Here is a 25425-nt window from a genome sequence, read left to right as displayed (position 1 = left end):
TTAAAATTCCTTACAAAAAGCCTTTTCTGGTCTCTTCAGAAGATCTTGTTTATAAATAATTCAGTCTCTTCTCTTGCAGCACAATTATTTGAAAGTACTGAGAACAGAACAAGAAATAGCGTCTACAGGTTCAAACAGCCCTAGAAGTTACCTATGAACAGTTATCAAACGGGCATGAGTGCTTGGAGCAATTGATTTAGTGGCATGGTGGCTTCTTTCAGGATACAGGTATCAGTTGTGCCTTGTTGCACTGATTTGTAATTTATTTACCACTGACATTTCAAGCTCACTTCACTGAAGATTGGATTGACTTCCTAATGCTTTCACTGACTACTGAAAAGACAGTTCTAGCAGTATTACTTTAATATATGCAGATAAAGAACCAGAAAAGAGAGGATCTATACATTTATAGCATCCTAAGACATTGTAGTAAACATAGTTGAAATTTCAGCGAGGGTCTGAATGTCACTAAATTCACCTTTTATCTCTTAAGACTAGAATAGCAATAGCACTGAGATTTATAAAAACAAGCTGTTTGTTTTATGATCTTTCATTAGCGAACCATTAGCATTATTCATGTACTCAGGTAGTTAAAGTCTCCCATGACAGGAATACAATATGAATATATTTTTTCACTCTCTGGTTTCATATGCAAGTACAGGTTGCTAAATTGAACAGTGAAAGGTAGCTATTCCTCATTATTACTATTTGGCAGAAAAGCAAAAGAATCCCTTCATGTTAGACCTAGGTTCCATTCTTCCCATGCATATGTTGTATATCACAAAAATTCAGAAAAACTGACAACACCCCCACAAAACAAAGGGGTAGTTGATAGCCTTTTTTGGCCTTCAACTCCAGGGTGAAGTGGAATTCTCTGTTGGCCTGCTTGTGTTTCTTGTGATAAGAGCATGTGTGCCTTAGGTTGGCAGGGACCTAATACAGTTTAAGATTTGTGCATGAATGTGTGTGTACAGATGGATGCTAGGCAGGTATATCTGTATAAATATGTTAGATAGATAGATAGGTGTGTGCAGTTATCCGTATGCCATGCATGCACGCGCACACCCACACAAGTAGGGAGCAAATCTCTGTGTGGTGCTATTTGCCTTAGTGAAGCAGAGGCTATGTGTGTGAGCAAGGTCTGAGCACTAAGTTTTGTCTCCTGCATTGAGAAGCAAATCATTCTTGCTTTTTGGTTGTCGCTGTGCACTTGTGGCAAGAGAACGGACCTAAGAAACACAGGTGCCATGTGTTGTGCATGGTATAAAGGCAAAATTAGGCTACAAGTTCCCTCTGTAGGTTTTAACAAGACTAACGTGATAACGAGGAGCTACTCTCATTGATATAGGATCATACTCCTCTGTTCTCACTCTCATTTTCACTCATCAGATTTTACTTGTTATTATTATGCAATCGATATTCCATGCAGGTTCAGTTCATCATAAAGTTGGTACTCTATTCCAGTGTCTGGGAGCTCTAGAATGGAGATTTTTGATTTCACAAATTATTTTTCTGGAATCATTGTGAAATGAAATATCCATGTGCCTTAACCATCACTTAAAACTCTTTTGAGAGTGCTCTGCTATTAAGTAGGCTCTTTTTGTTTTGTGTTTTTTTTTTTACAGAGAAATGAACAATTACAGCTGCTTTTATATGTAAAACAGCATGTTTTTAGATCTATGTATTAACAGAGTCAGGCACGGGGCAAGATTATCAGCAAACTATACTTTTCCAGGACAGCTGAGCAAAAGCTTCAAGTAGAGCTATAATAAAATGCAACCTGAGGGAAACCAGAGTAACTGCTTAGCTTCTGCCCACTCGAAAATAAAAAAAAAATTAAAAACTATTGCATATTTCACAAACATAAGTTGAATTATGTTTTTACACCAGACAGTGAGAGAGAGAGGAAGCATGCTAGGTACAAATATATAAATGTATTTTTACTGCCACACATACTCTGTTCTTAGTGTTGGTGCCAATAAGGCTTGGCCTTTCTTTTTTCATTTTAAAGAAACCTCTGCTGTAAATAATTTGCTATGCTGTTAATTTCACTCTGGGATGTTTTTAAGATGTTGTCCTGTATCCTAAGACTTGCTGAAGAAGCCACAGCATAGTATAGCTTGACAATTTTCAGTTTCTTTTTACTATCAGACTACATCAGGAAAATGCATGCTACATATGGCATATATGTCATGGGTTTTTTCAGTCTGCATGCTGTTCTTTCAGAATCCTCTTTTCGTTCTATTCCCAGGGGTACTTTCTTGATGCTATAAATTTAGGCTTTGATGAATAAACTTGGTTCTGGTTTCTGTTGTGTTTTTTGTTTTTTTTTTAAATTTGCTGGTATCTAGGAACATTTTTGCAAATCACATTTTGGATGAAAGCTAATCACCTTTGTCTCATGACAGAGAAAGAGAATTTATCATAAGCTTAACTATTTCTTCTTTTTACTAGGACTTTTTTAGCCTATTCTCATCACAGAAATACCCTCTTTCATATTATACACCGCAAGACAAGAATCAGGGTCACCATTTTAGAACTTATCCTTCACATCACTTGATTTAGACCAAATGGCATAAAAGTACTTTGATTATTAATATTTGCTCTTAGCAGCAGTGAGTGGTAGGAAAATAAGAGATAGTTATTATGGAAATTTTGGAAGGAAGAGCACAACACTTACATCTTAAAAACAAGTATGCATTATTAGTTCTGATTTAAATTCTTACTGTTTAAGGATATGGCTGTAGAAACATGTAAGTTATTTGACAGTGCTCCTTTGTATTTTGACCTGGCTGGGAGATGCTTACTAGCCATTCAGCAATATATCATTTTAGCAGTGAGTTGAAAGCTTGAATACTTACCTCTGTTTAGGGGCAAAGATTTTTTGGGGTGATACTTTTTATTGCTTGAACTGCACGGTTTGGATAGACTTAAGAAACTTTTGAAAGCAATGTATTTTTCTTCACATGCACAAAAACCTTGTCTCTTGCATATTTCCTAGGGCAGTATGGCTACAGCATCACTGCAACACTACACAGACAACTGCTATTGTTTTTTCTTCAGAAATGTGTACATACGGGGCCGTATGAGATTTAAATACACTTCCTTTTTCCCCTAAACATACTACCACTGCTTTTCTTTGAGCCAGAGGAAACTAAGGATCTGTAACTCATTTATCAACCAATCATATTATCGCGTACTACAGCAGATTTTTGTTTGTTTGTTTGTTTTTGTTTCACTTTTTTAATACAAAGTACAGGATTGCTTGGCAGACCAAAATGTATGAGGAACTTCATAAAAAAATTAAAAGATTGTTTGGCAGTAATCTTCTATTGTGCTTTGCTGTAAGCTGTTGTGCATTGGTTAGATATGACGGGTAACTTTTTTTTCTGCTTTTCCCATTGAACAAATTTTACAATTTGCTAAATTTTTAATAGGGAATTTTCCAGACATCTCACAAGAATTGATCTTGCCTTTCTTGGAAGTCTGCTGTCAGCATTTAACTCTATTTTTGACAGTTGCCTTTGGTTTATCCTGATAGTTTATCCTGTTTCTACATTTTCATTCCTATAATTTACTGCACCTTGAAAACACAACTTGTCCCCGTCTCCTGCTAATAATATAAGGCTTAACTATTCTCTTTACCCACAATCCTGCACCATTTTGCAGGAATGGAAAAGATTTTTTTTTCTCCCTTATCAACTCAGTAAAGACACTACTTTTCCCACCTTCAAATCATTTCTCACTCCTACCACAATGTCTATAGCACCTGTGTCCACAAACAGTGCCTAAATAGAAATCCAGTAGGGATTCCTAGAATGGGGAATGCAAATATATATTTGTTTAAATTAGAAAAGGGGTACAATATGTTTCTTTTAAATGGTTCAGCTGAGCACCATATTTACCTCTGAAAACTACCTCTTCTCACTGCAGTCATTATGTTTTCTTCTCCAGGTTTTGCTTATTGTTTCATTTGATGGATTAGCATTTAACTTAGATTTTAAGATCTTCTAGAAATAGAAAGCATGTTATGTAATTGGATAGCACTTAATCGAATAAGGCCTTGAAACAAGTAATCAATTACAGATATGATTAATGTACTGATAATTGCAAATGACTTCCAACAATATTGCTTGTCTTTTCTATTCCTCTCACCTAATAGTCAATAGTTTCCAAGTCTGTAACTGTTTTGTTTTTGCTCTCTGCTTTAGTTACCTGCTGTCACCAGCATGAATGCTCCTTTCTTTCCAAACAGTATGTTACTAAGAGAATATTGATTATTTTCTTACTTTAAAGATCTCTTCGTTCACACTTTGTCATGGCATCTGGTGCCTTGAAGGGCAAATAAAAATAAAACAAAACAAACAAACACAGTTATCCTCCAGTTACAAATGTAGTGCATGTATGGGTATAGACTGTAGCCGTGTTGATCTAAGGACATAGGCAGACAAGGTTCTTTGGGTAAATCTGATATCTTTTATTACTCAATATTTTTATTACTCTTTTATTACTCAAACTCATATATTTGGAAAAATTCTTCTTAGCAAGCTTTTGGGCATAAATACCCTTCATCAGGCTGAGGAAGCATCTGCAGAGATGGGACTTTTGTGCATTACCAGGTCTTTTGACTGCTACTCTGAAATATGACTTTGTGAAAACCATATTGTAGCCATACTGCTAGACTTCTAATACATCTTAAAATATTATCCATGTATACTGGCTCAAGGTAGCTTTCTTGGACCTAGAAAGGAACCTGTCATCAATTCCATTTGTAATTCTCAGATTTTTTCATTATAGTTTTCAGATAGCTGGAAGGATAAAGTAGAATCTTCTGTGTCAGTATTCCCCAAAACACACTTAGGTTGACTCAATAAAACAGGAAAGGATTGCATTGAATAATGCGTTTATGCCATAACTATGAATAATAGAATAACTTTTCTAAGTACTGTCAGTTTAAGTACATGCAGACAAAATGAGAGATTAGTTTTGTTTTGTTGAATTACCCATGCACCATGTCCTTTTGGTGTCATGAAAGGTGTTTTAGATAAATATGTCCTACAAGTATATCAGAAGGGTTTCTCCACTGCTACAGCACATGTTCTGAGGGAAAGTCTGAGCAGATGACTCTTATAAATTACTCTTGTCTGTGTAGTTAGCCCCTGTTAATTGATTTAGCAGGAACAAAACACTGGGCAGATGTAGGTTTCTGCTGTGGTTGAATAACAATAAAACCCACAAATAGTTATAAAATAGTTTACCTCCACCAGTGTACTTGATTCTCTATGCAACGTCAAACACTGTTCCTGCAGGGAAAGTCTTGCACGCTTGGATCATTCCAGGGCAAATCCGAAACAAATGCACTAATTTAAAATCCTGCACAAAACCCCACTAATATACAGTTGAACTGGGCAGCAGCACTGAAAAGTATTGTCCCCAAAGTATTGGGGAAAGCTGAGACTCCATAGGATTTTAGTGTCCCAATGGTCGCCCAGGCAGTCAATGTTAAAACCGAGATTAGAAGCTCAAGGAACAGAACCTCAGCTCACGTCAGTCCTTGCCTCCAGTGGAGCTACTAGCTGGTTTCTTTATGTCTAGCTGATATCTGGTTGTCTGTTCAGTGTCACATGCATAAAGGATTCAGGAGAATCAATTAAAGTAAAAGAGTGGTTCAGTAGGAATGATGTATGTCCTTAAAGGGCACGATGCTCAGCTTTGCTTTGCTGGATTCCCAATTTAATGGCAAGGGACAAATGTCCTTGATAAGGGCATCTGTTGAGGCAGATCTTCAATTGGTGTAAACTGTCAAAGCTCTGTTGGCTTCAGCAGAACTATGGTAATTCACAACAGCTAAGGATCTGCTCATCAGTGTGCACAATATTAGTGCAATGCCAGTAAGCAGAGGAAGCGGTTGATTTTTCTAGACAATAGACAGTTGCCTAAGAAGCCAGATGAAGTTAGTATATGTTACATGCACGTCAACTATGTGATTTTGAACAATTTGCTCTATCCTTTCTTACACTCTTCACTGTAGCTTTACAGTGCCTAATTTCTCTAGCTGAAATTGTGTGACATCTGCTGTCAATTATAACAAATTAATATGGCCATAGCTGGAGCATATCAAATCCTCGCAGCTGAAAATCACTGGGCAACATTTTACTGCAGATGGCGTGACACATTCATTTAAGTACAGACCAGTGTATTGCCTGTTGACAGCATATCTTCTCTCACTGGCAGCCAAGTTATTCCCTGCCACAGCTATGTTTTATTAATATACTTTAATTTATTTGACCCTTCATTGTTAGTTCACCAGACCAGAATTATATCTCAGCTGTCTAATCACTGTATGAACTGAATTCAATTACAAAACCAAGGCAACAGGTTCTTCACTGATGATGAACCCTGTGTTTGCCTAGCAGTAGTCTCAATTTTTTTTTAATTGATTGGAAGAACAGTGTTTGTTTTCTTTTCTTTTTACACTGTTCCTGCAAGGAAAGTCTTGCAGGTTTGAACCCTAATGTTCCAGTGCAGATCCTGAACTAATGCACATTATTATAGCTCCAGTGAAGCTCGTAGATCTAGGACAGCACACATCAGCAGAAGCTTTGAGAATGTGAGTAAAGACTGGAGGGTCTTAGACATACTCACATCCTTAAGATATGAAAAGTTAAACATATTTGTGCTTGCAGGATTGGGGGCAAAAATTGTTGTATTTCACTAAAAAGTGTGCCCTTGAGTAAAAAGGCTTATATTAAACTTGGATTCCCTTTTTAATACCTCAGCCTTTATCTTAGGAACATGTTGTGCTCTGAGTCCTTGTTTCCAGGCTTGTGTTGGAAGGAGCTTTTAATATTATTCTGACAGGGGTTTAAAAAAATAGCCTTGGCCATTTTGTTCCAGATGCTTCTTTTCACTCTTAAGCACTTGCTTCATCCATGCTTTTATTTTGTTAAAGCACTGCTTTCTTCCCATCTTAGGGAATGATTTTTATCACTTGGAGCAAAACAATTCTTGGCAGCCTCAGTGCCATCAAAGGTCTCGTTATGTGACTTTTACTAATTGGGGGAGGGAAGAGGGGAAATAAGCTGTCAGGTTTAAAAGGAAACAAATCCCAAAGCTTTTGCAACTACCTTTTGTAAAATGTAGCATCTAGTCACTTTCTTAAAATGGTTTCTTCTTTCCTACCATTCCACTTCCTGAAACATTTTCCCTTCATCTGTGCCGCCTTTTTCTGCCATTCTGTAGCATCAGCAGCCAGAACAGTGTCAGTGTAACCCAGTGCATAGATAGGAGACTTCTATCCATGTACCAACCACTGTATTACAGGCAATGGAAATTGTTATTCAGAGCCCTTGAAGAGTGAGTGCCAGAAATAATAATAAAAAATCCCTAGAGTATGCACAAGAAGTGCATTATATGACTCTGTTTTCATGCAGTTGAAAAATAATTGCACTTGTTTAAATCTTTGTTGTATCTTTAATGATGTCAAAAGCACCTTGAGCTTTTAGAAAGGTGAACTTTGAGGTTTTGTTTGCTCTTCAAATCTAAACAAAGAATAAGACTTGTCTGTCCTGTGCTCAGTATATTAAATTGGGACACAATTACTGAATACAAAGACAAGAAAGAAGAAGCAGGAAAAGCAGTTTCATGAAGAAGATAAAACCCTGCCCTTTCCCAAGTCAATATGAGTGAAATACAGTTTGGCTTCCTAGAAAATAAGACTCTGGCATGCGAGTCTGCTTCCTGTGCTACATGGCTCTGTACTGCTGACTGTATACAAAAAAGATGCGCACGCATGTTGGGTTTTTGTGTGCGTGTGTGCAGAGTCTTTATTGGTAGCACAAAGTCTTGCTAGTGTCCGTAGAGAGACAAATAGCATCTCTGCATACAGAGGCTGTTCACTTGCACTCTCACCTCTCCAAAATCCCATAGTCCCTTGGCCCCTTGAAGGGGGAAACAGTTTTATTAATTCCCCATATAAATATCCAAGATCCATATACACCAAAGGCCCTTATCATTTCATGCCTAGTACTGTTACACGGCAGATCTATGCATTGACTAGAAAATTTCCCATCTCACTTGTATCACATCATATTCTGTTTTCAAGAAGGCACATTTGGTAATATGTTGGGTACGAGATGTTCAATAACATTTCTTTAGCTAACTCAGAGATTGGAATTCCACACAACATCTTCCCCTTCATTTATTTTGTTTCTGTATCAGCAACTTTCTCCAGAGAGAGAAAACTGGCACAACTTTCACCAAGCAAAAATTACCTGGAAAAAAAGACTTCTGCTATTATTTATGATGGCACATTGATTCAGGAGGATCCTAGACTATTGACAAGGACCGTGAATCCGATATATCTGTACTACATTACATGAAGCAACACACTTTGTCTCATCATAAATTTCCTCACGTGCACTGGTGCATTGTATTCCCCTCATACACATAATGCCTTGGATTTCTATAGCCTGAGATAAGATAAGATAGATTAAACTGGTCTGTCCATCTCTCTCTCGCTCATTAATCTTCCATTTACATAGGGACTAGATTAGAATCCATTAGCTAAATCCACTGTACCATTTTAATATTTATGAATGTGTCCCAGCCCTTCAAGTATATTCATATACATGCTATGTAAGTACATAATACATATATTTCATGGAGAGACACTTGATCTCTACGTACTTAATTGAAAAAGCAGTTTTATTGCTAGCTGTTCTGCCGCACGGTTAGTTATTGCATCAAATCAGCAGTGCTTGTGTTTGTCCTACATGGCCTTTTAAAGTTGCCTGGTTTTTATTTATAGCAAAATATCAAACATAGGAATAAGGCTCTCCTCATTCGCAGAGTCTTGTTTTATGCCGTCTCATACAATCCTGTTTGATAATCTGTTAGCAATTTGATTAAGCTCCATTTTAAAGCTAGAAAGGTTGTTTGCCCTCTACTTCTCCCCCTGCCTTCACCCTGACTCATCTAATAGGTAAAAACCGTCTAATTTTTCAGCCTAAATTTATTCACAGACTGTTTCTAACCCCCCACCTCATTTTTTTTCTCATGCCAATAGCTGAAATAGTTCTTAATATTTACTTCCCCATGATGTATTTCTAGAGCACAATCATATTCCCTCTCACCCTTCATTTTGTTCCGCCAGATAAGCAAAACTCCGAGGCTACATCTGCCCAGAAAACATGCTGTGTCTGGCAGTGGCACCCTCAGGCATGCTTCACTGCCCTGGGCAGACTGTCTCCTAAACCGGAAGCAGTACAGCTACATCTGAGCTCATTAGTCTGGAGATGGGCTAATTGGTGCTGTCACTCAGCAGTTGCTAATTGGCCCACCCGGATGGTGTACTTTCCACATAGGTGTGCCATATAAGATAGCCTCTCCATTTTGCTAATCATTCTCTCTCTTTCTCTGCACCGGTTCCCATTTGAATTAATCTTTTTTTGCACAATAAGTGACAAGAGTTGTACAGAGTATTCCAGATGCGGGCTTTAAATCGCTTTTCTCTGTGGCATTAACTCTTTCCTAGCCTGCTGAAAACATCTCTCCTAATAAATGCATCCTGCTTTACTGCCACTAGCAAAGAGTATAGTTGTCATGGGGAAAGCCTAAAGAACTCAGTGGGCTTTAATCTGGATAGAATTCAATTGTATTAGGATTTCTGATATTTCAAACCAGGAGTAATATAAACTGAAATAGGAGTAAGCATGACAAAAGGGAGGGGAAACTGGTTTGGGGCTATCTTTTGCTTTCTTATGATTTATAAAGACATTTGGAAAGATTTGTTTAAATATTTCCTTTTTTTCCTCTTTTTATGCACACTAAAAACTTAGAAAATGATGGCTGGAGACCTAGTAGGATGGTGGTGTCATGCCATTCAGGAGTCATTTTGTACAATTTATATTGGAAGGGATTTCTAGACAGTCAGTTTAATGGCCTTTGGTTTCTGTTCCTCTCCCTTAGCACCTAATTAATGTTAACAATTAAGTAATGTGTGGTGAAAAAAAGTCTTTGCAAAAGATGTATTACCCCTAGCTGCTTAGCTAAATGTTAGAGGGAATAATATAGGACTTATGAAACCCCAAAGAGAACCCAAAATCAAGAGAGACCAGAGTGAATACCTTCAGAATATCAAGAATGTTAACTCTGATCTCTCGTTTTGCAAAATAAATGAGATTGTTTTATTCATAATGTCAAGTATATCCTTTAAATCAGAAAAAATATATGTTTTTTTTCTTCCATGTAATTAAAATTTGAATTTAATTCAGAAGAAGAAAGGAGTTTAAAATACAGGGGGAGGGGAATTCTGCTAAATAACCCAGTTCTAACACAAGTGTTAGTTAAAAATAAATTTTAAAAAACCCAAAATGTACTAAACTACTTAAAACAATCAAGTGCTATTCTGTTCTGTTTTATTGCCTGTCGATTCTCATGCCATGCTCCATACTGTAGAATCTGTTTGCCTTCCAGTAGTGCATTAAGCAATGTGACTAACATCTGTCATGTGCTGTTTGCTTTCTCATCTCCTCCCCAGGGAAAAACAAGGGGAAGGGGTGGAGAGACGAACATGCAGTGGAGTATCCTGTATTGATAGGGTTTTATTTCTGTTTTGTTTTGTTCTAGTACACATATTGTAATGTATATCTATTAAAGAACCATCAAAGTAATGGTTCTTTCATCTCTAGTTCAAAAAAAAGTACATTTTAACTGTCAGTAAGCCGGGGTACAAGGGTTTTGCTTTCATTTTATAGAGTGGTAAATAACTCATGAAAATAATGTTGGTTTATCTGGAGAAGCTGTTTACGTCTACTTTACATTTTATTAATTGCCCCTGTTGAGATGTAGCAGAGGCTTAATGCCATCTTCTGCTCTTGACATTTTTATTCCCATTGCCTTCTCCTGGACATTTCTCTTTTTTATGAGAATTTAGTATGCTGCTCTAGCTATCCGTATGTCGGAGCTAAACCAGTCAGCTTCTATCATGTAGCACTGCCAATTATTTTACTTCATTTGACATAGGAAACAACAGTATGCTAGATTTCAGTGACTTCTACAGTGACTCATTTATAGAAGTGCCTGAGCCCTAGTGTCATGCATATAAAAGGGAATAAGGTATTCATGAGCATTTAAAAAGTATGGAGTGTTTTGCCATTTCTGCTTCTCATCAAAGTATAATTGTATACCATGCCCAATTATGCTTCATCACTCTTAGAGGTTGAAATTATTCCATTTGATTGCTTTCTTCATTAAAGTGTAATTCAGTTTTTAATGTACCTGTAACAGGGAGCCAGAGGCTTTAAGCAGGCTAAGCTTGCTGGGCAAAGGCTAGTGGCCTGGATGCTAGCAAGCAAGCAACAACAGGGAGAGGAGGTACCATTGGAGGGCGACTATCTTAGAGCTAGTTGCACTGCAATAAGCAGCCCGGGGCAAACCTCCAGGCACTGCAGACATAACAACTAGAAGCAGCTGGGCTGAGCTGCAGCAGAGGAGGGCATCTGGTCATCAGCCCAAAGTGGAAACCCCTGTGTGTGGTTGGAGAGCCACCTGACAGGAAGGGGTGGGCTTTGGAGGACATATAAGACCAGTGCCTGAGAGCAAGAAGTCTGTTTGGCCCTGCAGGCTGTGGGGAGAGGAGCTCCTGAGAGAGATGGCTGTAGGAGAGCCTGGTAGGCCCCTGAGCCATCCCATAGCTAAAAGGAGAGAGCTAAGAAAGGAGTGGGGGAGGTGATGACCCTGAGTGGGGTGACTTTCAATTGCTTATATTTATGTTGTGGCCGCCAGGCTTTGAATAACCGCTCTCGAGTGATCTTTGTTCTATGGGTGGATGTCAAACACCTTCTGGGATCATGACTGTGACGGAGTAGCTCTCTTCTTCCCGTGTCACCGACCCCGTTCTCATCTGCCACGACTTGCTGTTCCTCAATAGGAGGGGGTCGGTTGACGGGATACCCAGTGGCCTGGGATTCACCCGGCGGTCACTCATGGGGCTCCGCCACCCCTACACCCCGGCCTCACGCCACCTTCGATGCGTCACCTGTCCATTGGTCTTGTTCCCCACTGTGGGGTAACGCCTCCTGACTAGCCTTTTAAGTACCCGCAGCCCCTAGCCACTGTGACTGCCATAGGGGCCTTCCTAACTGCCCTCCTCGCCTTCACCCCTTCCTTCAGGGGGAAAACATACAAAAAAAAACGGTAAATTTACAGAGTCTTTTCTTCAGCCACGGTCCCCGGGGTACACACCCCTTTCTCTCTACCCCTTTGTCTGGGGTGACTAAATAACCAAACCAACAAAATATAGAATGCCAGGTCAATCCCTACCTTCTTACTAGCCTACCCCGAACACTCCCTGGGGTTTCTTCTGGTACACCCCGGACTAGTCACCTCCAGCGCTCTTCTCTTCTCCCCGTCATTCCACCTGGGACTGGCGGCGATTCCTGCTCCGACTGTACCCCCTTAGGGCTCTCCCAGGGTCTTCCCTCCCTGGCACGGCTTTCTCCATGCCCCGTTGTCCCGGCACCTGACCTGTGGGTCACGTTGCTCCCGGATGCCACTTCAGCCACTTCTTCGGGTACCGTGCCTACAGTTCCCGCATTGTCCAGCGCGGGCTCCTGTTGGGATGTTTTGCCTCATGCCACCCACGTCCCTGCTGGCTTTCCTGGCTCCGTGAGTCCTATGGTGAAGGTTCCTCCCGTTGTTGACGGCAGCTGCAGCGCCTTGCTCGTGCTGTCCTCCCCTTCCCCCACACGACAGCGGCCGCTGTTCTTATTTCTGCCGGCCGGCATCCGACACTGATGTCATCGGCCAGCTGTAATTGAACAAAAAGGCGGCTAACAAGCCACGCGGGTTCCTCCTTCTGCCCTGTGCACGTCCCATCCTGAGCTGCTGGTGAGTGCCGCGTGTTATTTCGACTCCCGGGACACATGTATGGATTAATTTTGAAATTGGAAGACCAGGTGTGCCTAATAGGGGTGGATTGGAGGCCATGTAGGGATCTGGCAGGGCAGGCACTTGAGATGGGAAGACAAAGGCAAGCTGAAGCTGAGAGGGGCAGGGCTTGAGCCCAGAGGGGGCAAGGCAGCCTGAGATGGATGAGAGGCTGGAACTGAGGAGCCAGGTCAGAGCAAATGAGCCTAGCCATAGGAGTCCTCAGTAATGTCAACTAGTGGGCCAAAACCAAGAGGCCATATAGGCTGGTGTTTCGATGGAGTAACATCACAAAGGTATGGGCTTGGCTACAGAGCAGGATGGAGGCTGTGAATTTTGCCCTAAGGTGACTGGTGCCCTGGGGACTAATAGAGCCAGGAGGGCCACAGTTTAGTGTCCAAAGGGGCAAGAATGAGGCTCGCTTTGGGACCGTGGTAGCAGCCTCACTATATGCTGCAAGATGCATGAAGGCATGACAGGTGAGGTAAAAGGGAGGGTACACTGAGGAGCCAGAGTAGGGCAGGAGTTACATTACCACCAGAGAGCATCACAGCCACCCATGAGCCAGGTCTTGCTACAGTACCATGATTTCTTTACACTGCATTGGATGCATAACAGAGCTCATGGACAAATTCTCATTCTCTAGCAAGGTTAAATCTTAATATGGGAGGAATTCCTACAGATAATTTCAAACTAAGATTTTGAAGCATTTTTATAAGGCCAAGTGGAGCATTGCATAAGATAATAAAGAATCCAATCGGAAATTTCTTCCTCGCTTGCTAAACTAGGTTATTACTATAATATGGAACAATTTTAGAACCATGCATTTTCTTTTTTGTTTCTGTGTTTGATATGCATCTCTAGTGCTTAGAAAAAATAACAAAGGATAGCCTTATTTTCTGGGAGGAGATTGGGGATTGATAAAAAGAAAAAATTGCAAACCTTGTGTCATCTGTACTAACATCCCGCTGATACTAATTGTCGCTGCCACTGTTTTAAAAAGGAAGTGTTTGATGCACTTTGCTATTCAATACATATCCACACAGTTACAAATACAGGCAACCCCCACTTAATGCTGTTTCACTTAGCGCTATTTTAAATTGATACCTGATTTCACTTGGCGCCCAGTGAGTTTCATTACAATGCTCACAGTTGCCATCTTGTGTCATTAGAAACACTTGTGGTTGCCATCATGGACCACAGCTTATTGTTTTATTAGTCTGCAATATTGACCACACTTGTGGACACATCATGGATCCTCAAATGCTTTCAGTTTCACTTAACACTTGTTTTGCTTAATGCTCAGTTTTTCAGGAACCAATTAAGAGCGCTAAGCAGGGGTTGCCTGTCTATGTTCAATTAGGTAACTATTTGTAAATAAGTAGGGCAAATTTAGAATTCTTTAGTATAACTCTGCAAAGTACTTTTACTCTTGTGTGTGCATACATACAATACAAAGAAAGACCCATATGCATGTGAAAACTTTTTATTTAAATTTATATACATCCTTTGTACTGTAGAAATGTATATTCTTATTTTCCTATACGCATATTTTAAACCAATAAGATCTCAGAGTCACAGAACAAAAATTTTGCAATAGGTGTAGGCACATTTACCCACATAGGACAAAAAGTGATGTGATGTATAAAACTATTCAAGGTACCTATACTAATCCTTATTTAATCTACATATTTATATCGCTCTAGCCTTACTGCCTGGTTTTCTACATCTCTCCAGGTGTCTATATGACCTCTAACTACCAAAAAATCTAGTGCTTTTATATATTTACATGTATACATATACACATATATGCATATTAGTAATAGAAATCATTCCCTTTCTCAGCGTGAAGAATAGTTTCACTACTAGTTTGTGTACACTTTTGTTTGTCTGAGGTAGGAGATGGGTGGAGAGGCATGACAGAGTGAGAAAAATTTGGGGCAAGCCTAAGGAATTAATTTTGCATTTATTTCTGATAGTTAATTCTATGGCAGTTCTTATTTTAGGAGAGACTCCTGCACTCGGGAGTCTGTCCCTTTTGACTGACAGCATCTTTGTTCTGGTGGAGCACAGCTGCTGTCTGAGGTCATGGTTGCAGCAGGAGAGGTGATCTCCTGGGTAGCAAGGATCAATCCCATAGTGTATTTTGAATATCAAAGCACAAGCCTTGAACAGGATTCTGTTTGCACTGACAGCTGACAAAGTGAGAAGACCACTGGGGTGAGGTGTTCATGGTGAACTTTATTGCCAAGCAGAAAAGATGCTGGTCTTTGTACCAGTTGGAAGTAGTGTGTTTTCACTGTTGACATCATTTGTAGCATTTGGTGCCTGAAGGTCACAACAGTTTAAAACACTGTGGCCCAGCTGGCGACTGATTCATTCCCACATAAACAGGTTGGTATTCGGTTTAGCAGTGGGAGGTTGCATGTTTTTGGGGTGTTTGACCATATTTTCCATCCATTCCTCTGATCATCCTGTATGAATAGTTGTATGTATAAAAAAACAAGACTGCAGACTAATAAAACAATAAGCTGCTCAGGCTGTACACTGTCATAATGCCAAGAAGGCAGATGCTCTTAAAAGAGTGAAAACTTCTTTAAAGTTTGAAGAGTTCAGAGAAGTTCCCTTTTCCTACCAACATCACTGCAGGCTTCCTAAAAAGAACAGATACAGTGCAGGCACCTAAATGTATAATGGACTCCCTTCTGTCATTGTAAGCTTTGCATTGGAAGAAATGCAATATCTTGCAAGGAGAGTTGGCTCCGGGATCTGTATTTCACTAAGGGTGCAAACAATCTTTTGCACATATCCGATCTATGTTTAGCATTTTATTTTAAACTGACTAAACTAAGACTGGGAGCAAACTGTGCAGCTGTTTGCCACTGCCAGGAATGGTGCAGGCAACATAAGGTAAGTAACAGGGTAGAAGGGAGGGGCTAGTGGGATCAGCAGGGTTGGGAGGTGGGCTGGGGTGGATGGGGGTTCCTGGTGAATGGGAAGGGGTGGGGGGCTAAAAAGCTTTTTACTTCGTATGTCAAATGAAGTAAAACAAGTCACGGTCATGGGAGGAGGGCAAGAATAGTACAGCCCTGTCTGGGGCAAGCAGCTGGGCTTTCCCCACCCCAGGGCTGTGCTGGGAACATGTGCAGGCATTTACTAGATCAGGTTAACCCCTTCGTAGATTGAGTTAACTCTTTCCCAATCCAAGTTACTGCACATCCTCAGGAGGTGCACTAATTTAGATTGGGCATGTAATTGTTTGTCCAATTTAAACCTTTGGCTGCCTACACAAATGGGTATTTAGATCGAACTATCCCTGGTTAGAGTGTAAATGTAATGCCTGTACGTACCCTAAGGTATAAACCTTAGAGTTTATACAGGTGTTGAATTTAGGTAGACTAAATGGTCCCTTTAGGATTACTGCACTTGGGAAGCATCTCCAGATGTACAACTGCCCTACACACTTAATAAGAATCCTTTCCATTGTTGGGTCTGTTCAGAGATGCATAGAAGGCTACTCATTCATTGTCAGCTCAGCATAAAATGTGATGGCGATAAAGGGTTTCAGTGATTGTTGGGAATGTTTAGCTCTGTATTTAATTTCCTTTAATGTGAATGAGAAAGCATATATGCTTTGAAAATATAATACAACATATTGGGTGCAAAAAAATGAGGATACATCCTGAGTAGAATTTTCAGAATGTGTGGATGCATGCCATTGTTGCAGACAGATGTGCACACATGTGTGCTCATGTGCATGCTCCAGGTCACACATACTGTTGCATATGAACAGATGCGTATGCAACTGTATGCTCCCTGAGTGCCCGTCCTAACATTTGACTAGAAATATATATCACCTTCATAATAATAATTGTATCTATATAATCTTTAAAAAGCAATGAGTTAAATTCATTGGTGGAACTTAATACCCCCCCAACCTTTCTTTTATATTATAAATGAACTGCAGAGATGGTACCTTCTGTTCTCTCCAGTGTATGCATAGTTGCTTCATTAGGGAACCGTAGCTGACATATTTTCAGGCATAGCAAATAGCTTCTAGGCTTTTCAAATTAAGTTATACATTGCCTACTATGCAGGCCAGGGCCTATACATTGAATAAATCATCAAAAGTGTATTCTTCCAGCTCTTTTTAAGGTCGCAGTAGTGCAATGTTTTATTGATTGCATTTGCAGAGGCAAATTGAATCCATGACTTGTCAAGGCCCCTGAATCCCATGTCATAAACAAGAGAGAAAAAAGAAAAGATGGATGTAATTCAGTGGAATTAGCAGGCAAGAATGAAGTTGCCTATTGTGTGTTAATTAATTTAGTTTTTTTTTATTCCTGCCCATGGCAAGTGAGAAGTAGCAATAAAAGGAGAGGCAAGCTTCAAAGACCAGAACCTGTTTTAGAGTTCTTGGAAGTAAGGTTAATAATGAGTGGTCTAACACTTGATCTTCTGCCAACTGTCAGTCAAAATCCTTTTCCCCAAAACTGGAAATCAAAAAGCAAAATAGATCATTCTTAGATGTAATTTCTTCATAGGCCTCTCCATGACAACTAATAACACATCTGGTTTAGAAAGCTCCATTTTTTTAAAATTTAAAAATAACAAGAAAATAAATGAAAGCCTTACTTGCTGTGGTATGCACTTTGTATACAAGAAACCCACAGTAATGCACGTTTTACAAATAGATTTTACTAAGTGGCCACATACTTTTTTTTTTCCTTAGGTCATTTTTCTTATCCTGGAAAAGTTTCAAATGTGTTGCCGCTAGCATTTAACCAGAATCAGGTGCTCATCAGAGGCAGTGGTTTGAAATTGCTAATTAACAGTAGAACCAAAAAAGTGGTAAATCTCAGCAGCAGCAATTTTATCACTCTTGCCTGTTGAAAGTGGGGGTACATTCATCCATAAGTGCAAAGCAGCATCAAGCTTCATGGATGAACACAAGTTTGGAAAGCACAAAGGTTAAAGCTAGTCTTCCTTCCCAGTAATGTTTCTATCGCTGGTCTTTTGATATGTGTGCTTGTGTGTGTGTTTTGTTTTTTTGTTGTTGTTGTTTTTTATAACAGGTTTCTATTGCAAACACCAAACCTCCACCAGGAATGATTGTTTTAATGACTTTATGCTCTTGAATCTGAATACGTTTTCCCCTATCACACACTGCACATTTGCTTGCAAGCACATGACAAGTTGTCTTGGTCACGGTGAGAGAGTGAATTAACAGCAGGCTGATGAAAGTTGAAACTTTCAATTGCATGAGCTATTTTGGCAATTTAAAGCTGCGGCATTCACTATATTAATTTCTGGAGCGCTGCAAGGTGTGCTATTTTAAATGTGACAGGAGAGATGGTGCACAGCACAGCTTTCTTTTCTTATAATATTGTTGACATCTTAGTGGCCTGCATTTTCTGCTTCTGTTGAACTCCACTTGTTATCGTTTGTTTCCTGCATCTGGATTTGACAGAAACATTTTTTTTTCCTAAGCTGTAGCACTTTTTTATTTTTTTTCTAAAATACAGTTTTAAAATGTGTAAACAAGGGAGAAGTACTTTTTCTTAGCAAACTGCAGCATGTCCTAAAATCCTCTTGGGCAGAAAAAGATTGATTTAAAAACAAAGGAAGGGCTTAAAGAGAACCGCATACCACTTTTCTTCACTTATAGCAGAAAAAACATGGCATCTAATATGACTGTGGAAAAACCAAAAAGGAAAAACCAAGAGAGAATCATAATTCATTTTTTTTCTGATCTATTAATTTATCTAATTATATCAAAGCCCTTATCACTTTAATATCTAGGTCTTTGTGTTTATTTTTATTATTATTATTATAATTATTATTATTATTATTTTGCCTATTCTATGCAATACCTCACTATGCCATTTGAATATTTTCTTAAATATTTGTATTGCTACACCCATTTTATGCATTGGAAAACTGAGTCAAATGGATTAGTAAATTAGTAAAGTACTCTAGGAAAGTACTATAAGTGCAGGTTTCAAGATGAACATGTTCTGAAGGCAGTCCTTATTTTGTGAAGTGCTTAAGCATGTGCTTCAGTGTTATTGACTGCATTGGTGCCGAAATGTTTCTCTGAATTGTAGTACACGTGACTTTTCTACAGTTATTTGAAAGTTATTGGTACAGTTCTGAGTCCCGGTTCAGGTTCCTAATCGAGAGGCCCTCCTATCTTCCATGTTGTTTAAAAACCCTATTTGTCCTAGTCTCTCTGCTTTACAGCAGTGTATGGGTGAGGACTTCTGTGCAAAGAATTACATTACACTGAGCTTTCTGTAAATCATGAAGGAGAACAGTGACATTAGTTTGAGGTTTTGTTTTTATTTTTATTTTTTTTGAAGCAGGATTTAATTGAATTCTGACACTGGTAAAGTCGATGGCAAAACGCCTGCTGACTGTATTGGTTTCAGGATGAACCTGTCATGGAAGTAAAGTAACATCTACCCAAATTAGAAACAATTTACAAAGAGTCTACAAGGAATGCATGCTGCCTAATTGCACGAAAGATCTGACTGGTGCTAAAGGATGTAGTCAACAGTAAATATTTTAAATTCACAGTTTTTAAGAACTTAGTATTTCTAAGGGAATTGTTCCTCCTGGTCACGTAAACACATTGGTATATATTTTTAATTAAATATTTGACAAAGTGTCTGTATATCTTACAAATTATTGCTTACTAGGAATCTGAAGAATTGGAGATTTAATTTTCAGTTTTTTCCAGAAGACTAGGTTTTGAAACAATATCACATGATTCTAAATCTGCTTTGAATAGTCAGATAAATCATTCCCCAGAATATGTTTTGTACCACATGTCTCCTTAACCCTTAAAAACAAGCTTATACAATTTAATGTTGGTCTCTTGTCTAATTAAGTAAAACAACCTGATTTTAGAAGCAGACTGTCAGATATTTATATTGTAGTTATGCACCGGACTTTTATTGTTTTATTCCCCACTGCAATAATGGATTAGAAATGAGATTTACCTACAAAGTTCTTTAGCATAATGCCACTGCTTTGTCTGAGCATGGAGCTGACTTGTTCATCTCAGCTTGCATTTTCTATGAGCTGCTGTGGAGATCCAGAAAATAGCTCATTCTTATTTAGATGCCATACTTTCAATTAGAGGGGAATTTCAATTAGAGTGCCATTTACTACGGAAACTTTATATAAAGTTGTTTAGGTGTTTCTGATATCTTCACCTTTACTTTTCATTTTGCTCTTCACGATTATGAGTATGTGACCATCAGTACATATATGTCAGCCTTGGAAACGCTCCTTATAATGCCATCAGGCAAGAGAAAGGAAAGAATTAGTGACCCAACCAACAAATAAAATTTTGTTCTATTCTAATGAACTGAATGCCAGCTGTGGGCTAACATAAATGAGATATTTTTGGAAATTAATGAGATATTTACAACTGATTAAACCATGGCAAAAGGCATAGATATTTATCTGTCTCATAATTAAGCTTCATTATTTGTCCCGTTGATTAGTACTGTAGCATTGTTTAGAAGTTGTTGAGTAAATTCCCTACCATCTCTTTCCCACTGAGGCACCGAGCATGCTAATATAAATATTTGCATGAGTAACACAAGCATCAGTCCAGGACAACTTTGTGAATATGAATTTCCATGTAACTGGCCACTTAGTGCCTAGCTGATCATGCTCAAGAATATGAATTTCCTTGTATCTCAAGTTCACTGTGGAACTGACCCAGCTTATGAATATTAATGTCCACACAACTGATCTTTCTGCAAGCGATCACATCCATAAACATGAAAATCTTGTTAACTTGCAGTAATGAGCACCATCTTGCATGCTGCTCCCAGCTCAGTTTTACAAGTCTAATGTTTTTTAATTCCTTGTTTTTTCCCTTTCCCATGGAATCCCTCTTAAAGCATGTAGCTTTCAAGGGAGATCTCAGTTAGCTTTTTCCAGCGACTCGCATATCTTTTCTTGGTATCGCTGTATTCTTTATTACTGTGTACTATGATCAGAAAGTCATGTGGTTACATGCTGATTTCCTGTCTATAACATGGAATTGGGAATAAAATACCCATCAGAAATGGCATATTTTATAGATATAAAGGAAGAAGAATACTAGCAAGCAGTGGATGATGATATAATAATCATACAAAGCATAGAGACAAATTTCCAAAAATTTCCATTTGTGATCTTTAAAGTGAAGTGCTCTAACTTGCTATAAAAGCTTATTCTGTCACTCACAGTAGTTATTAATTATGGAAAGCTATAGCATTGTAATACCAAATCTTTTTTCATGTTTTGCAGCTACAATAGTGTTAAATGAACTCAATTGGACTGCTGCATTGGATGATACCTTCAAAGAGAATAGAGAAGAAGACCCAACTTTATTATGGCAAGTTTTTGGCAGTGCAACTGGCCTCGCCAGGTATTATCCAGGTAATTGCAACCTATAAATGAATGTTACAGATGTATAGTCATCACAGTTTGTTTTTATTTTTTTCAGTCCTGCACCAGTTAAAAGTAACTTTCTCAAAAGAAAAACCCAGAGCGTCTACTTCTTTTACTCATTTGTCCCATTAAAAATTAAGGTAACTCCACTCAAGTCAATAAAATTATTCTGATGTAAAAAGGATGGAAGGGGAAAAAACTGGTGTATTTGAAACCTCTGCACTGAAACTTCAGGATGACAGTGTTACTTGGAAATGTTGCATAGTAGGGGTGTGTGAAATGGGCTGTATTCAGTTGGGATGCAGCCTGAATTGGGGTCAGTGATTGGATTCATTGATTCAGATCACTGTCCCCAATTCCATTCGGCTGAACCCCAATCTGATGAGTCGATGCTGATTCAGAGAATCAGTGATCTGGCCATAGACACAGCTTTACATTTTTTCCCCACATACCTCAGGGTAGCAGGTATGGCTTGTGAAGGCTGTGATGCTGGGGCAGATGGAGCATCCCGCAGGAGCCCGGGGGTTGGGGGCCCTGCATGCTTGGTGGCAAACCCGGAAGTGGACCACAAGTACTTCCAGTCCACTTCCAGGTCCACTGCTAAGGTGCACAAGGGCCCCCCCCCCCATTCCCCCCTCGTCTCAGTGATCAGCCACGGGAAGACCGTGGGTGCCCCACCAGACCCAGGAGGCACTACTTGCCGTGCCAGGGGGCACGGGGGGGGTGGGGGAGGCACCCCCTTGCATGCTTCCCGGCAGACCTGGAAGTGGTTTGGAAGTGCTTCTGGTCCACTTCCCGGTCTGCTGCCAGGCGTGCTGGGGAGTCCCCTGTGCTCCTGTGGGACACTCCATCTGTCCCACCATCTCAGCATTCACAAGCTACCTGGTACCTTGAGGTGTGTAGAAAAAACATTTAAAGCTGTATCTATATCTGAATCCTCAACTCTCTCCGAATCAATTTGGAGGGTTCCAATTCGATTTGGAGAGATTAAAGGGTCTCCTGATTTGATTTGGATTCAGAGATCCGGCCATTGAATTGGGTGGAAGCTCTGCTGAATCGAACCGGGGACCGAAGCTTCACATAGCCTATTGCTTAGCACGTTGTCTTTGAGTGACAGCAGAGAAAACTCCTAAGTAATGCTTAAACACTAGCTTTAGTGAACTTTGTATTTTACTAATCTCCAAAATACTTGAATCGGGAACTTGAATACTGGAAAAAAAATCATAACTGTGTATTGGTGTGTTTACTTCTTGCAAGCCTCAGGATCTTTAACAATTATTAGATTGCTAAAATGCATTAGTAAAAATTGAGTTATTTCAAGTTGCATTTGTTCCATCGGTCAAAGAATCCCATTACTGAATCACAGTAATTCATTTAAATAAGTGTATATTTTAATGGCTTTAGGTCAGCAGTAGACTGAATTAATATATTCCATATAGAATGCAGTAGAAAGGTTTGTTTTATGCTAGGCATATTCTCTACACCACTGCTTTTTTGTTAGTATTGTTGTCTACTCTTTTAAACATGCTTTTATGAATAACAGATTCAGGATTATTTACCTTATCTTGTGTTTCATATACTAGCGGTTGGTTAAGGAAGCATGTTGGGATGTTTCCTCTTTTGTTAATGGAAGATGGCTGGTATTTCTGAGGGCAGTGAATAATGTCTTAATACTATTGCTTTATCATTAGCAAAATTGCTTGCACTGGCAGTGAAACTGCCTCAAGCTAGTTTGCAAGAATAGATGTTTTATAGCAGTTTAATTCTGTTTGATTTGCTATGCTTCATGTTGATAAAAAGTACAGTAAGATGCTATAGGTAAATAATAATGATAAAGTCCCCCCCTCCTTTTTACAGTGTTGCTTATTACAGTATGTATATAATGTAGCAGTACTGTATCTTGTGGCTGCCATGAAAAAGTCACCTTTCACTACAAGTTACTACTTTTTTTCCCAACACACTGCATTGCTCTCCAATATAGGAAACTAACTGTAGTGGCTCTTCCTTTTGGTGGTAAATGCATTTTCATGTTTATGTATAATAGAAAATACATTTTCAGCAGTTACTTTCATTTGAGTTGAGTGTTTGAGGTACGTAAGTAGCCCTATTGCCATAGTACCCAAATGCCTCACGGTCTTTAATATGTTCATCCTCATAGAACCCCTATTTTATAGATCTGCATTTCTCCATTTTTTAAATGGAGACCAGAGGTAGATGCAGAAAAGAATTTGAGTCCATATTCCACCTAACTGCCACTATAAGCTCCCAAAATAATTCCTCAGAACTTCTCTACACAACTACTCTGCACACAGAAAGTTTGTCATGTCAGGAAAATCATAGAGCATTTGAGAAAATGTCCCTGCACGAATTTCTGACCCTATTCAAGCTATCTGCAATGTTGTCATTGACTTCAGTGGGGCTAAAGTTTCACCCCATGTTTATGAAAATCCATGATGAACATATCCAAAAAATATTGCAAAAGACAGAAAAGGGCTATTATTGAGGCCAGAAACAATCTTTTAGAAATGAGTACCTGTACAGAGGCAAATGAGAGCAAGAGGCAGATATACAAGATCTACCAGTGCATGGTACATCAGGTTTATAGGCAACACGAGTTTCCTAGAGCTGACAGAGAAGCAGAGATTCCCCAAAGATGTTTGACAACAAAAATCCATCACTTCAGAGAGTCACTGAAATGGGACTTGCAGAGCCATTGGCAGTGATATCACTCATGCCTTAGTATTTTGTCCAGAGAGCAGTTGAGGAAACACTGATAACTGAGAGTCAACTTCCTCCCAAGACATACACCTAGCTTTGTATAGCAATAAAGCATATGCACGTGTTCCTGTTCTATTTTCCACAAACGTGCTGAACATTACTCTTTGGCATGTCTATAATTGGACAAGTACCTAACTTCCATACATACCACTAGCATTCAAAAGTACATTCTGGCATTCACCTTAAAGTTGTACATCTGGAGTTTAAATTGGTAAGTATGTGGCAATTTTGAAATGTGTTCTGTTTTTTTTCTTGTTGTTGTTTGTTTGCTTGCTTGCATTTGTGCTCATTATTCATTTCTTCACCTTTTTTTTGTAACACCTTGGCTGGGTCTGAATGAGTGTACGTTTGGTTCCCCGGTGTGTACATCTTGTCTCCAGGGAATGCCCATGCCATGCGCCCTCTGGTGCACGGCAGGTTAACCCGGGTGGGATAGGGGAAGCTAGGGCCAGCAACTCTGCTGGCCCCAGTAGCCTGTCCTGGGGTCCAGGAATGCTTCAGCTGTGGCATTCCTGCAGCTTGGCACCTGGCCAGCAGGTGGAGCGTGACTTCAGTGGATCACGCTCTGGTTTTGGGCAGCAACTCATTGGTTTAACACCACGGTTCTCCTGCCCTGGTGTAGTCTTGTCAAACTTCTGGATTGGTGGTGTCCAACCTTCTGACTGTGGGTCAAATGATCAGTGTGGCTTTGGTCCACAGGCTGGATCCCACTCAGGTTAGCATGTGGGATTAGTTCACAGGTTTCAGACTATGTCCTGGATCCAGCCACATGCTGGCTTACCCCTAGGCAATCAGATGGAGTGACGCTGCACGCAGTGGCAGTGCCGCATTATCCAGTCTGCAGGGCACCCTATGGGTCCAGAAATTTGGCAGCAGGGAGGCAGCAATTAACACTGCTCCCCCACCACCAGACTTTGGATCCAGGGTGCCCCCAAGTCAGATGACGTAACTTCATAGGTTGGATCTGGCCTGCAGACTAGGATCTAGCACCACTATTCTGTATCAGATAACAACCTATGCCTTCAAGCTTTGGGGCAGAGCATCCACGCTAGAAGACAGGCGGGTGATCCAGGCTGACCTGGACAGGCTCAGCAAATGGGCGGACAAGAACCTGATGGTGTTTACCGAAAAATGCATGGTTCTCCACCTTGGGAAGAAAAACTTGCAGCATCCTTATAGGCTCGGCAGTGCTATGCTGGCTAGCACTACAGAAGAAAGAGACTTGGGGTTCATGATTGACCGCAAGATGAACATGAGCCTGCA

The 25425-nt window shown here is 39.7% G+C and overlaps 1 protein-coding gene across 6 annotated transcripts in view; it reads left to right on the top strand.

Moving 5' to 3' along the window:
- CACNA2D1 (calcium voltage-gated channel auxiliary subunit alpha2delta 1) overlaps positions 1 to 25425 on the top strand; it is a 558706-nt gene that overhangs the window by 343150 nt on the left and 190131 nt on the right. For all 6 annotated transcript variants that reach the window (XM_019543648.1, XM_019543647.1, XM_019543646.1 and 3 more), the window contains exon 6: positions 21241 to 21372. In XM_019543648.1, the coding sequence (XP_019399193.1) occupies positions 21241 to 21372 (132 nt within the window). The remainder of the gene's footprint in view (positions 1 to 21240; positions 21373 to 25425) is intronic.

The sequence above is a fragment of the Crocodylus porosus genome, unplaced genomic scaffold (genome assembly GCF_001723895.1).
Source record: "Crocodylus porosus isolate Cpor-Errol unplaced genomic scaffold, CroPor_comp1, whole genome shotgun sequence".
In the NCBI taxonomy this organism is placed as follows: domain Eukaryota; kingdom Metazoa; phylum Chordata; order Crocodylia; family Crocodylidae; genus Crocodylus; species Crocodylus porosus.
Note: the sequence above shows the minus strand (reverse complement) of the source record. Positions and strands in the feature narration are given on the sequence as shown.